General features: G+C 40.6%; 1 protein-coding gene across 2 annotated transcripts in view; it reads right to left on the bottom strand.

Moving 5' to 3' along the window:
* The window catches only part of LOC141265646 (cadherin-19-like), a 348511-nt gene that overhangs the window by 271382 nt on the left and 63598 nt on the right, over positions 1-13531 (bottom strand). For both annotated transcript variants that reach the window (XM_073678970.1, XM_073678969.1), the window contains exon 3: positions 8816-9110. In XM_073678970.1, coding sequence (XP_073535071.1) covers positions 8816-9110 — 295 coding nt within the window. The remainder of the gene's footprint in view (positions 1-8815; positions 9111-13531) is intronic.

Here is a 13531-nt window from a genome sequence, read left to right as displayed (position 1 = left end):
GCCGCCTAAGTGGGTGCCGCTCGGTTAGAGGCAGACACAGTCGGGATGGACAGCGCGTCGAGATGGGAGTTGACTTTCCGCAGATAAGACAGGATAGTATCCTGTTGGAAACTCTGGCGAGAGACCTATTGATACAGGTCTGAGAGCGAAGGAGCCTGGGAGCCACTTTGTTCCATGGCCTGTGCAAACTGTTATGGATCCAGGTGGTGGAACCTCTGTGCTGTGATGGAAGTAGGGACCAGAGGGGCGTAACTAAGTGCCTACCCGGACTGACCCTGGCCACATGGCGGCTTAGTCGACTCTGTGAACCAAGGAGGGACCAGGAAGGTGAACCAAGTGGCACTCTGGGACTGACTTTGTGTGAGAGCAGGCGACCCCCACAGGTCAAATGGCTGAAGCTGACAGGTACAGCGGATGAGCATAGCCAGTAGGCAAAGAGGCGGGCATGGCAGGTAGCCTGACAAGTGATCCAGGTAGGCAAACCGGTGGGCACGGCAGGTAAACTGACAGGTGATGCAGGTAGGCAAGCAGGCGGGAACAGCAGGTAGACAGGCTGGTGGGCACAGCTGATAGGCAGGCGAGCACAGCTGACAGCCAGGCAGGTGGGCATGGCTGATAGGCAGGCGGGCATGGCTGATAAAGAGGCTGGAGAGCACTGGAACCTGAGGGCTGAGGAGAGTGTTAGCACACAAACAACAACCTTGCACAGGCACCTCCATTTTGGAGGAAGTGCTTTAAATAGGAGTGGTCCTCCGGCCATTGGCCGGGGATTCTTTAGGATGGCGCGCGCGGCCCCTTACGATCGAAGCTGCACGCGATGCGCGCACCCTGGGCAGCAGCAGGGGAGCTGGAAGACGCCAGACTGGCACCGCGGCGGTGAGGGGATCGGCGTCTCTGCTCGGCAGGAAGCAGAGACGCCGACGCTACACAAAGCAACAGTTTGTTTACAGACGGCGCAATGAAGCTTATAAGGAAAAGAACACCTTACCCTCAATTAAGCATGGTGGAGGATCCATAATGCTGTGGGGTTGCTTTTCTGCGTCTTTCACTGGCGGCCTTGAATGTAGCACAGGAATCATGAAATTAGTGAATTATCAAGAGATTTTATAGCGAAATATCCTACCCAGTGTAAGAAAACTTGGCTTGAGTGGAAGATCATGGGTCCTCAAGACAATGACCCAAAGCACACATCCAAAAATACACAGGAATGGTTGAAAAAGAAAAATTGGACTGTTTTTAAATGGCTAGCAATGAGCCCTGACCTCAATTGCATTGAAAATCTCTGGGGTAAGCTGAAATATGCCATTGGGAAAAAGAACCCTGTAAACATTCAAGATCTTGAACAAACTGCAAAGGAAGAGTGGGAAAAAATTCCAGCTGAGAAGTGCAAGAAGTTTATAGTTGGCTTCAAGAAACGTTTGGAGGCTGTCAGTAATGCCAAAGGGTGTGCAACCAAGTATTAATTAGGGGTGCCTTTATTGGTGCACATGCTGTTTATTCTGTTTCTTCTTTGAAATTGCAACATGGAAGAAGAAAAACAATGTTTTATTGTTGTATTACTTTGGACCACTAATTAAAAAATCCTGAGTATTTAACTTTGGTACATTTCCATTTATTTCTGAAGATATTGTACAGTCTATGAAAAAAATGAAGGGGTGGCAATAATGGTGAGCAGCACTGTATGCAATATGTCATAAAATTGAGTACACCCCTCACATGTTTGTAAATATTTTATTACATTTCTTCATGAAACAACACTGAAGATATGAAACTTTATTACTATGTAAAGTAGTCAATGTACAGTTTGTATAACAGTGTAAATTTGGTGTGCCCTCCAAATAACTCAACACCCAGCCATTAATGTCTAAACCGCTGGCAACAAAAGTGAGTATACTCCTAACTGAAAACGGGCAAATTGTGCCTAAAGTGTCAATAATTGTGTGGCCATCATTATTTGCAAGCACTGCCTTAACTCTCTTGGGCATGGAGTTCACTAGAGCTTCACAGGTTGCCACTGTAATTAATACTCTTCAACTCTTCCATGATGACATCACAGAGCAGGTGGATGTTAGCTACTTTACGCTCCTCCACCTTCCTATTGAGGATGCCCCAAAAATGCTCAATATGGTTTAGGTCGGGAGACATGCTTTGTTTGTCCAGAACCTTTACCCTCAGTTTTTTTTAGCAAGGCAGTAGTTGTTTTATAGGTGTGTTTGAGCTCAATATCATTTGAAACCCTGCCCTTCAGACTAGTTCTGAAGCAATGGGATCATGCTCTGCTTCAGTATGTCACAGTACAAGTTGACATTCATAGTTCTCTCAATGAAATGTAGATCCCCACAGCTGGCAGCTCCCATGCAGCTCCAAACCATGACACTCCCACCACCATGCTTGACAGTAGGCAAGGCACACGCCTTTGTGCTCCTCACCTGGTTGCCGCCACACATGCTTGACACCATCTGAGGCAAATAAGTTTATCTTGGTTTCATCAAACCACAGGACATGTTTCCAGTAATCCATGTCCTTAGTCTGACTGTCTTCAGCAAACTGTTTGCGTGCTTTCTTGCGCAACATCTTTAGATGACTTCTGGGATGGCAGCCATGCAGACCAATTAGATGCAATGTCAAGCCTATGGTTTGAGCACTGACAGGCTGACCCCCACCCCTTTAACCTCTGCAGCAATGCCGGCAGCACTCCTATGTCTATTTTTACAAGACAACCTCTGGATATGATGCTTAGCACGTTCACTCAACTTATTTGGTCACCCATGGTGAGGCCTGTTGTAAGTAGAACCTATCTTGTTAAACTGCTGTATGATCTTGGCCAACGTGCTACAGCTCAGTATCAGGGTGTTGGCAATCTTCTTATAATCGAGGCCATATTTATGTAGAAAAACAATTATTTTTTTTTCAGCTCCTCAGAGGGTACTTTGCTATGAGGTGCCATGTTGAATTTCCAGTGACCAGTATAACAGTCTTTGAGAGCGAAAACACCAAATTTAACTGACCTGCTCCCCATTTATTCCTGAGACTTTGTAACACTAGTGAGTCACATGACACCAGGAAAAATGGCTAATTTCGCACCATTTCGCCAATTTTACTTAGAGGTCTATTCACTTTTGTTATCAGCGGTTTAGACATGTACACTGACTACTTTACATTGTATCAAAATATAATATCTTCAATGTTGTCTCATGAAAAGATTTAATAAAATATTTCCAAAAATGTGAGAGGTGTAATCAGTTTTGTGATATACTGTATGTAAATGATAACCTTGGCTCTTCGGCTTGATTTTTAAGATATAGGAATGTCTAATTTTTATTGCATTTTTAGAATACATTTCTTTACCAAATCATACAAATAACAGCTTCTTGCAGGAAAGCAGACGGAATAAAAAGCGCCCTTGAAAATTTGGATGATTAAAATATGTTCTCTCAATCCATGATCATTAAACCTCTTTATAAAAATTTCTAACTTTATATTTGCAGCACATAATATTAGTTTTTAGCTGGACAATTTTTCCAGAAAAGTCAGTTTGTTGTGTTAAAAAGGAAGATCTTAAGCATTAACCAGTGCTGAATAATTTTACTTATACCTTTATACACGTATATAATAAATCTAAATGTATTCATTGGCTCTCCAGCAAAGGATAAACTATAACAATGTAGGCAAAATAACCTGAAAACTTCTATCTGTTTCCAAATACTATACACTGAAATGAATGCTTTGATATAATCCTTCATAGAAAGAGTATTAAGAAAATAAATCCATGAGGATGGAATAACATTGTAAATCCTTCCCTGGGGTAAGAGAGATGAAATATTTCCTATTTCCTGAGACAAGACCCTCTAAACATCAGCATATTCTTTTTTTGTACACTTGTGTGATGTAGGGCATGCTCTGCAGTATATTAACTCTCTATGTTCCATTAGGAATTAGTTAAATGGCAATAATAGAAAGCAATAACATATTTAACCTGAAAGCATGCTTAAAGCATGAGACATTTAAGAATACTGAGCAGATGACTCAATAGTAGTACAGAAATATTAGATCAATTCAGATAAGTAAAATCTCAAGGTTATATTTTTTCTTATAAAGGTCTTAGTCATCAACATGCTTGCAGCTTAAAACACATTATCCACCACTAGTGGTGAATGAGCCCTGAAATGTTCGAAAGCTCGGTACTCAAATCTAGCACGTCATATGCTCTGAGTGCTCAACTTGAGAAGTGAGCATAAAGGAAGTAAATGTGAAACTCAAACATTTTTTTCTGGAGTACATACGGTCTCTCTCTTTTTTTCTCTCTCCCCCTGGAGTTCTACAGCTCAAAAAGCATTTGACTGACAGAGGAGTGCCAATACCCTGCTTCAATGTGGCTCGAGGCTCAGATGATTCAAATGAGCTTCATACGGGGACCTGAGCACTCGAGCACCACGCAATACTCGGCATTGCTCGACACTCAACACTTCTTCACGTGTTTCCTAAAGAAGCAGCTTTTGATATTTTCAAACACGTTGAAAGAATAAAAAAAAGCATGTTCGAATAAACTATTAGGTACTTACAGCAGCGGGGGAGATATCCACAAATTCTTCCTTCCTTTCTGTATGCATCTTCTAAAGACATGCCCCTACGTCTTTTAACATAAATCAAATCCAGAAAATATATACGGAACTCACCAGATAATTTTTCTTATTGATTTTATTCCATATTTTCAAAATTGTAATATGGCATAAAAGTAATGTGAAAATTATCTGGTAAGCATCATATATATTTTCTGGACTTCATTTGCATACTATACAGTTATCTATTCTGGCTATTTGTGAATTCTGAGCACCACCACTTCAGATTTGGACCATTTTATTCTATTGAGATAATGTGAGGTACGGTGCTGAACCTTGAATCTTTGTGAGGACCTTCACTTCCATTTTGCTTGTCTGTAACTACAGATGGATCAGTCTTGACAACAGGCAGTGGACAGTGAGTTGCAGGGAAAGGATACACTTAAAAGCCATTACTTTAGAGCAATTTTTTATCCAAACACAATTTTTTTAATGACAAAAGTATAGCATATTTTACTGTTTTCTCACAATGGTAGTATAATAAGCATACATTTACTCAAATAACAGTGGCCATTTAATAGATTTTTATACTTTGAAAAATTATATGTGGATATATTCCTAATATAAATAATTGCAAACTACTAATAGATATTACCATATATTCAGATATTAGGAGCTGTTCCAGCAGCTCCACTTCCAGCTTGTTCTCAACACAAGTAAGCAATTTGTTTATCAACAAATAAACAATTATTTGTGGGAATCATTGTTAACTGGCTCATTTTGGTCATCTAACTCAATTCCCATTCCCTATTTATGCAATCAAGTGAGCAGCATGGTGGCTCAGTGGTTATCACAGTTGCTTTGCAACACTGCAGTACTGGGTTCAAATTCTACCAAGGACAACATCTGCAAGGAGTTTGTTTGTTCTCGCCGTATTTGCATTGGTTTCCCCCATGTACTCCGATTTCTTCTCACACTCCAAGGACATACTGATAGGGAATTTAAATTGTGAGCTCCAATGGGAACAGTGATAATAATGTCTGTAAAGTGCCGTGGAACATGATGGTGCTATATAAGCAAAGCATGATAAATACTGTACATAATAATAAATAACTTATTTATTGCAACTGTCCAGTCAGTTAGTCATATTCACACATCAGCAATAACTAACCACCTTGTTTTTATCCATTATAGAGCACAAGCAGGAAGAGGAGCAGCCAGAACACAGGACCACACCAATATCTGCTTACCTTTATGAATGCAAATATATTAGTAAATTGTACAGTATGCATTGCCAAATGAATACCTCCAAAGTGGACATTTTCTTTAATACTATACTGATGTAAAATATTTTAGAAGATGTAGTGTTGAATAACTAACAAGATAATGCCTTACAAGATTTACAGTGATTTCTCTGAATTTGCCAAAATATAACAGGTACCTACGTGACTTGTAATGGAAGCTTGGAGAAGAGATAATTCTATGCAGATGAATTAGGTTTACTTTGGTAGAATTTCTATTGTGTGATGTTATAATTCAAAGAATTCACATTATTCCCAATGTATCCCTGCAGTGAACAGAATTGCACTGAAAATTTATTGTGATGATGATCGGTTGCTTTAATTCACATACTCAGCTTAACTACATCTGTGCGTACTTTTGAAATGTACATGTAATTGTTAACATTAATTCAAACTTTGATGTTGAAATTATCTTTTTCCTATTGATCATAGCTATTATTATGAAGAAGTCATATTGTATAACTGCCTAGACAATCTAGGCAATCAATAAAAAAGTTACTTGAACAATGTGATTTATTTCAATTAACCATGTCTAGAACATAAAAGTAATCATGTTAAACATATTTGGTGCACACAAGAATACTAATATGCCGAGGGGTAGATAAACGGAATTTTCCTTTGTAAGTAATCTCAATCCAATTATATATGACTGATGACATCTCTGACACAAAGCAAAATAGAAATGTAAAGGCTCTGTAATATTCTGCTTTCTAGGATTGTGCCTAATAAATGCAGGAACACAGACACACACAAAAGAAATTGCTTACGTGACTGCCCTATGATGGTTGGATTTTTATGTGACTCTTTTCCGCAAACTCATCTTGAACCTAAAGTACAAAATCTAATATTTGAAGATTTTTTTGGTTTAGAATCAAAATCCCATGGCTTAAAATACAATAAGCCCTTCCTGACCTTTCTTGAAAGAATAGTATTGCTAGATTTTATTTCACAAGAAACACACAGGTATCTTCAAGCAAAATGAAAGGAAGCCTTTACTGTACAAGTGAAATAATCAAGAATATTTATAAGCATACACAGAAAATCATCAAACTTCCGTTACCACCTCATTTTGTTCAGTACGGGTGCATGTAAACGAATCCAGTGGGAAAGAATGTATTATTGAACTGTTTTACTTGTTTCTTTGGATAAATACAATTGAAGAAAACATTTAGTTAAAGGGGTGGTCTGCCACCTAAAATGTTCTTTCAAAATATCCACTTATACACTCTAATAAGTTTTGTAATTTGCTTTATTACACAATAAACTACACTTCTCCCTATTCTGCTAATCACTAAATTTGTTTTTTAACTTTACTTCCTGTGATGTTTTGTTTGAGAGGAGTCTCAAATGTGATATCACAGGAGACTGAGACTTCACTCACTTCCCTGCAACTTCAATCACCCTTCCTGGAACAGGACGTCATCAGGGGGCTGAGCTGTAGTTACTTACTACAGTTTCTTGCATCGTCACCCTTTAAAAAGTTCTGGACCATGGTGCTTGAAGCTTTGGGAGCGGTGAGCACAGTACTAAGACTCTGCTCCTGTCCCTGCTGCCCCAGCTTCTAACTGTGTAACATGATGTAATCAGTGGGCAGAGATAGAAGCAGTGAGGGACAAAAGCACTGCCCTCCACCACCCTCAAACAAATCTTCATGAGGGAGAGTCGCTGGTTTCACTAACACAGCTTCTATCACTGCCCCCTGAATATGATTCATTTGAGAGCGGTGATAGAAACTATGAGGCAGCACTGCAGTCATCCACAATTTCTATATCTGCCCCTAGAAATTGTCCTGTATTGGTGGCAAGGACAGAAGCAGAAAGCCAATGCTGCACTCACCTCTCCCACAGCTTTTATCAGCGCCATGGATCCAGGGTATCTTTAGAAGGCGTTGATTATTTTAATTTACTGAGATAATGACTTTCGTGTTTTCATTGGCTGTAAGCCATGATCATCAAGATTAACAGAAATAAACACTTAAAATAGATCACTCTGTTTGTAATGACTCTATATAATATATGAGTTTCACTTTTTGACATGAAGAGCTGAAATAAATTACATTTTTGATGATATTCTAATTTTATGAGATGCACCTGTATCACCAATGCTCTCAGCTGGAAATTGGCCTGGCCCACTTCTAAACTAGTATTTTGTCTGGATTTGTACATACCTGGCTGATAGTGGATTAAATCAAATATTGTTATAGCCTTTAGAGCTGATTATTCAAAGCTTTTATAGTACAAAGTGGAGCAAAAACTGAGAAAAGTCACACTTTTTTTTCTGCGACATTAGTCATTTTCGCATCACTTTGGTTCACCTCCGTCAAAATGCACAGAGCTTGGGCGCAGCCAAGATGGACGAGTAGTCACATCTACCCGTATGATTTATGAAATGTGGTGGTGATTTTTATGATAAAAATGCTACTCTAGTATTCAACTGGACTAGCATTTCTAGTACGGCGTATATGCCACTCAGAAGCGGAGCTGAATACATTAAGCAATTGTGTGCTACGCAAGTCTTGATGAAGCCGCCCCTTTTTCTTTAAATGTTAGTTTGCCATCCCATGTAGACAAAAACATACAAAAAGATCTGCTTAACCCATGTTATCTTTTGAGTGTAACTGAGTGTAATTTTATGAGGCCATGGTTGGACCTACCCATCTACTAGATATTGTCCAGTATTTACAATATTGGCAAGAAAAGAGAAGAAAATTTAAAAAGTCTCCTTTTTCCCACCTAACATAATGTATGAAAGGCGAGAAATTTTCTCTGCTAAAAAAACTGATGCAAATAACCTAATAAATCTCTCCCAAAGAATCTGATATATTTATATTCTGTTATAGCATATTCTAAATTAATTATATTCTCCTTTGATTGTTAGATCTTAATTTACACTTTTTGCCATTTATTTCTATATTCCACTCCATACAGTGCTATACTTATTAATCACATGCAGTACCTTTAGGGGACATCTCTGAAACTTCTGCAATATAAGGTTCATTGATAAACTTTGGCTCATTGTCATTGATATCCAAGACTTTGATGACAAATTCTGATTCTGCTTCAACAGGAACGCCAGTGAATCTATTTATAGCCTGGGCTCTGAGAGTATAAAATGGCTTTTCTTCTCTGTCAAGTTTTTTCAGCACAGAAATCTTTCCTGAATATTCATTCATAACAAATATTGTTCCAGCTCCATCTCCAAATAAAACATATTTAATTGAGCCATCATGTCCATCAGAGTCGGTTTTCAGCTGTAGAGAGAATTAACAAAATATTAATTTTATAACATTACAAAAAACAACTTAACACATACTGTTAAGAGCAGCAATAGATCATCCATGTAACAGTATTTGATCATTAGAAGTCCAAAAACTTGAGATGGTGTAGGTGAGCATTTAATACTTCATATTGTTCAGCGCCGGCAAAACAAAGGTAAGGCAAAGAGACAAGCTAGGGCTAAGCTCTGTCAGAAGCATAGGCTCAATTACTTTCATGTGTCAGTGGCATCTGAGTTTACTTAATGGGACTTTGTTAAACTTCCTGCTCATTCTGGCACACAGAAATGAAAAGGGAAAAAGCAAAGCTGACTCTCAAGATCAGATCAAAGTCAACTATTTTACTTCAACATGCAAGTTTGATGAGACATCCAACCAAACCACAGTCACCATGTAGCCGTCAAGAAACTTGCATTTCCACGCCATGTAACAATTTATATATTTGTCATTATTAGTGATGAGCTAACGTGCTTGCCACTGCTCGGTACTCGCCCGAGCATCCCGATGCTCGACAAGTTCGGCGAGTATTTCCGGGTTGCTCGGGCGGGAACTCGGGTCCCCTCCCTGCATGTTTGGCGCTCATTAGAGAGTCAATGAACATGCAGGGATTGCTTGCCATGCACTGTAATGCCGTAGACATGTTGGTTGTGGGCATTACAGTGACTGGCTGGCCGCACAGCATCATCAGGTCTATATAAGACCTGGCGCTGCTATGCTCGTCACAGTCTATCCCGGAATCAGGCAGAGTAGGGAGAGCTGCTGCTGAGAAAAGGAGAGATTTGCTTGTTTAGAGTTAGTATAGTTATTCCACAATATATATCTATTTATCCATCTGAACTAAGAGTTCTTCTGAGGACTAATCCATGTGCATATTTTCAGTGGTGATAGTAGGAGTTAGGCAGGCGGTGTATGTGGCAGACTGCAGTGCATAGAGGGTCCATAGCACGTTTCTGCTGCTGCTGCTGTTCTTACAGATATTTGTAGACATAGCCCCATATATCAGGGACCAGGGCCAATTTTTTTATCTTAATCCTGATTATTTGCTTAAAAAGCAATCCAGAGCACATATTTTTCCTGCTTCATTTGCTTGTTAGCACTGCAGAATACAGCCAGATCTTTTCCACATTACAACAATACAAATCCAGACATTTGAACTGAACATGGAAAATATTGGCTTACATTTTCATTTTGTTGCAGTGTGTCGGTCAAGTTATTCACACTAAGTTTCTGAGAAGAATAGTATTACTAAACTACAGGCCTGCTATTTAAAACTGTGGTTCTCTGTCAGTCGTATCTCACATATATAACTGTGTTCCAAAATCAGCCATTTCTGCCTTCCATTTCGTTGCAGTGTCAGTCAAGTTATTCACACGAGGTCTCTGTGAAGAATAGTATTAGTAAATTAGAGACCTGCTATTTCAAACCGTGGTTCTCTGTCAGACGTATCACATACAACAGCGTTCCAAAATCAGCCATTTCTGCCTTCCATTTTGTTTCAGTGTGTCGGTCAAGCTATTCACACTAGGTCTCTGTGAAGAATAGTATTAGTAAATTAGAGGCCTGCTATTTCAAACCGTGGTTCTCTGTCAGACATATCACATATATAACTGTGCTCCAAAATCAGCCATTTCTGCCTTCCATTTCGTTGCAGGGTGTCAGGGTGTCAAACCGTGGTTCTCTGTCAGACGTGTCTCACATATAACTATGTTAAAATATCAGCCATCTCAGCCTTTCTGTCTTTGTGAAGAATAGTATTATTAACCCCTCCTCAACCCTGGGATTTTCCGTTTTTGCATTTTCGTTTTTTACCCCCCTTGTTCCCAGAGCCATAGCGTTTTTATTTTTTGGTCAATATGGCCGTGTGAGGGCTTATTTTTTGCGGGATGAGTTGTACTTTTGAACGAAATTACTGGTTTTACCATATAGTGTATGGGAAAACTGGAAAAGAATTCCAAGTGCGGTGAAATTGCAAAAAAAGTGCAATAACACAGATGTTTTTTTTTTTTTTACCACGTTCACTGCTAAATGCTACTACGAGTTAGTAGACACCAAACATGAATAGGTTCTTTTTTATTTAAGTGGTGAAAAAAATTCCAAAGTTTGCCAAAAAAAAAAAAAAATGGCGCCATTTTCCAAAACCCGCAGCGTCTCCATTTTTCCGGATGGGCCGGGTGAGGGCATATTTTTTGCATGCGAGCTGAAGTTTTTATTGATACTATTTTGGGGTAGATACGATGATTTGTTCGCCCGTTATTGCATTTTATTGCAATGGTGCGGCGACCAAAAAACGTAATTCTGGCATTTAGAATTTTTTTCTCGTTCCGCCGTTTACCGATTGGATTAATTCTTTTTTTATATTGATAGATTGGGCGATTCTGAATGCGGCGATACTAAATATGTGTATGTGGGGTTTATTTTTTTATTATTTTATTTTGAATGGGGCAAAAGGGGTGTGATTTAAACTTTTATATTTTTTTAAATTTTTTTAATATTTTTAAAAACTTTTTTTTACACTTTTTGCATGCTTCTATTGTCTCTATAGGAGACTACAAGCAGCAACTGTCTGATCGCCTCTGCTACATAGAGGTGATAAGCAGATCACCTCTATGTAGCAGAAATGCTCCTGTGCTATGTGCGCCGACCACTAGATGGCGCTCATAGCGATCTTTACATGACAACCATTGGGGTCTGCTACAGACCCAAGGTTGTCATACCCACCCATCAGTGACCCGCGATCACGTGACGGGGTCACCGATGGGCGGGGTAAGTGATGTGCTTCCGGTGAGGCGATGTTAAATGCTGCTGTCAGAGATTGACAGCGGCATTTAACATGTTAACAGCCGCGGGTGGATCGCGATTCCACCCGCAGCTGTTGCGGGCACATGTCAGCTGTAATAATCAGCTGACATGTGCCCGGTTCAGTGCGGGCTCAGCGCCGGAGCACGTGCTGAACAGGGGGTGACAGCCTGGTGCATACCATTACGCCACAGGCTGTAAAGTGGTTAAATTACAGGCCAGTTATTTAAAACCGTGGTTCTCTGTCAGACATATTTCACATATAACTGCGTTCTAAAATCAGCCATTTCTAGTGAACGTGGAACATATTGTCCTCCATTTAAAATGGACAAGGTGCGTGGCAAGGGACAAGGAAGTGGATGTGATGGTGATGGTGCATGCAGAGGCCGAGGCAAGCTGAAATTGTGCCACAACATACACCCACATCTTGTCACCTGACCTTCCTGTCCCAATTGCTAGAGAACCGCAGCACACCACTATTGAACCCAGAGCAATGTCAAAAGTTTGTTGGTTGGATAGAAGATAATGCTTGCAGTCACTTTGCCACTACCTCTACCACCCTGTCTTCCACGCGGTCAAGTCTCTGTAGTCATGAGCTTGGACTGCATATTCCTCACCCTGATCCTCCTTCTCCCACCATGCTGAGTGCCCGGAGACAACTGATCCCACATTTGGACACTCAGAAGGGCTGTTCACTTTTTCATTTGTAGATTCGGGCCTCTCGCCTGGCCAGCTTCAAGCGAGTGAAGAGGAGAATGCGTGTAGCGATTCCCAAATATTTGACCAGCCAAGGTCACACAAAGGCAGAGGTGGGAAAGTGCAATTACTGTCGCAAGAGGTGGATGATGATGATGACGAGACACAATTGCCAGAAAGTCAGGAGGAGGATTAGGGAGCAGAAGTGGAAGACGAGGTAGTGGAAGATATAGTAACTGACTCAACCTGGCAAGAGGACATGCAGAGCGAGGACAGCAGCACAAAGGGGGAGGGAGGCATAGCACCACAACAGGTAGGAAGAAGCAGTGTGATGACCCCAGACACAAGGTGGGAAATCATTCCCTGTAACACCAACACGACGGAACTTGCCTGTACAACTATTAGGTCTTCCCGAGTCTGGTTGTTTTTTAAAGACTCTGCAGATAACCGCAAAAAGGCTATTTGCACCACCTGCCAGGCCAGCATCAGCAGGGCTAGCAAAACTAGCAGCCTGACCACCACCAGCATGATTAGGCACATGGCAGTAAAGCACCCAACTAAGTGGGCCAAACCCCAGGGTATAGAAAGTGTCTGTGGGTGACACCACGCTTCTGTCGCTGTTGTGCATGCACGCCAATCCCCTGTCCATGGCGCATGCGAAGATGCCTACCACCCTGCATGTGTCGTTGCACACTCTCAACTAGCATCATCGGCAAGCAAGTCCATGTCCTTGTACCAGCACAGCGTTCTGTTGTCCCTAACCCTGTCCTTGGAACGCAAGCGCAAATATGCAGTTAACGCCCCATAGGCCACACTGCTAAATTCACACATTTCACAATTGCTTGTGCTCGAAATGTTGCCTTTTAGGCTTGTGGAGATGATACTCGGTCCCCAGCCACCACTAT

This window comes from Phyllobates terribilis, unplaced genomic scaffold (genome assembly GCF_046119375.1).
Source record: "Phyllobates terribilis strain yellow unplaced genomic scaffold, ASM4611937v1 Scaffold_4__5_contigs__length_816908805, whole genome shotgun sequence".
Lineage (NCBI taxonomy): Eukaryota > Metazoa > Chordata > Amphibia > Anura > Dendrobatidae > Phyllobates > Phyllobates terribilis.
This window is presented reverse-complemented; position numbering and strand designations above follow the sequence as displayed.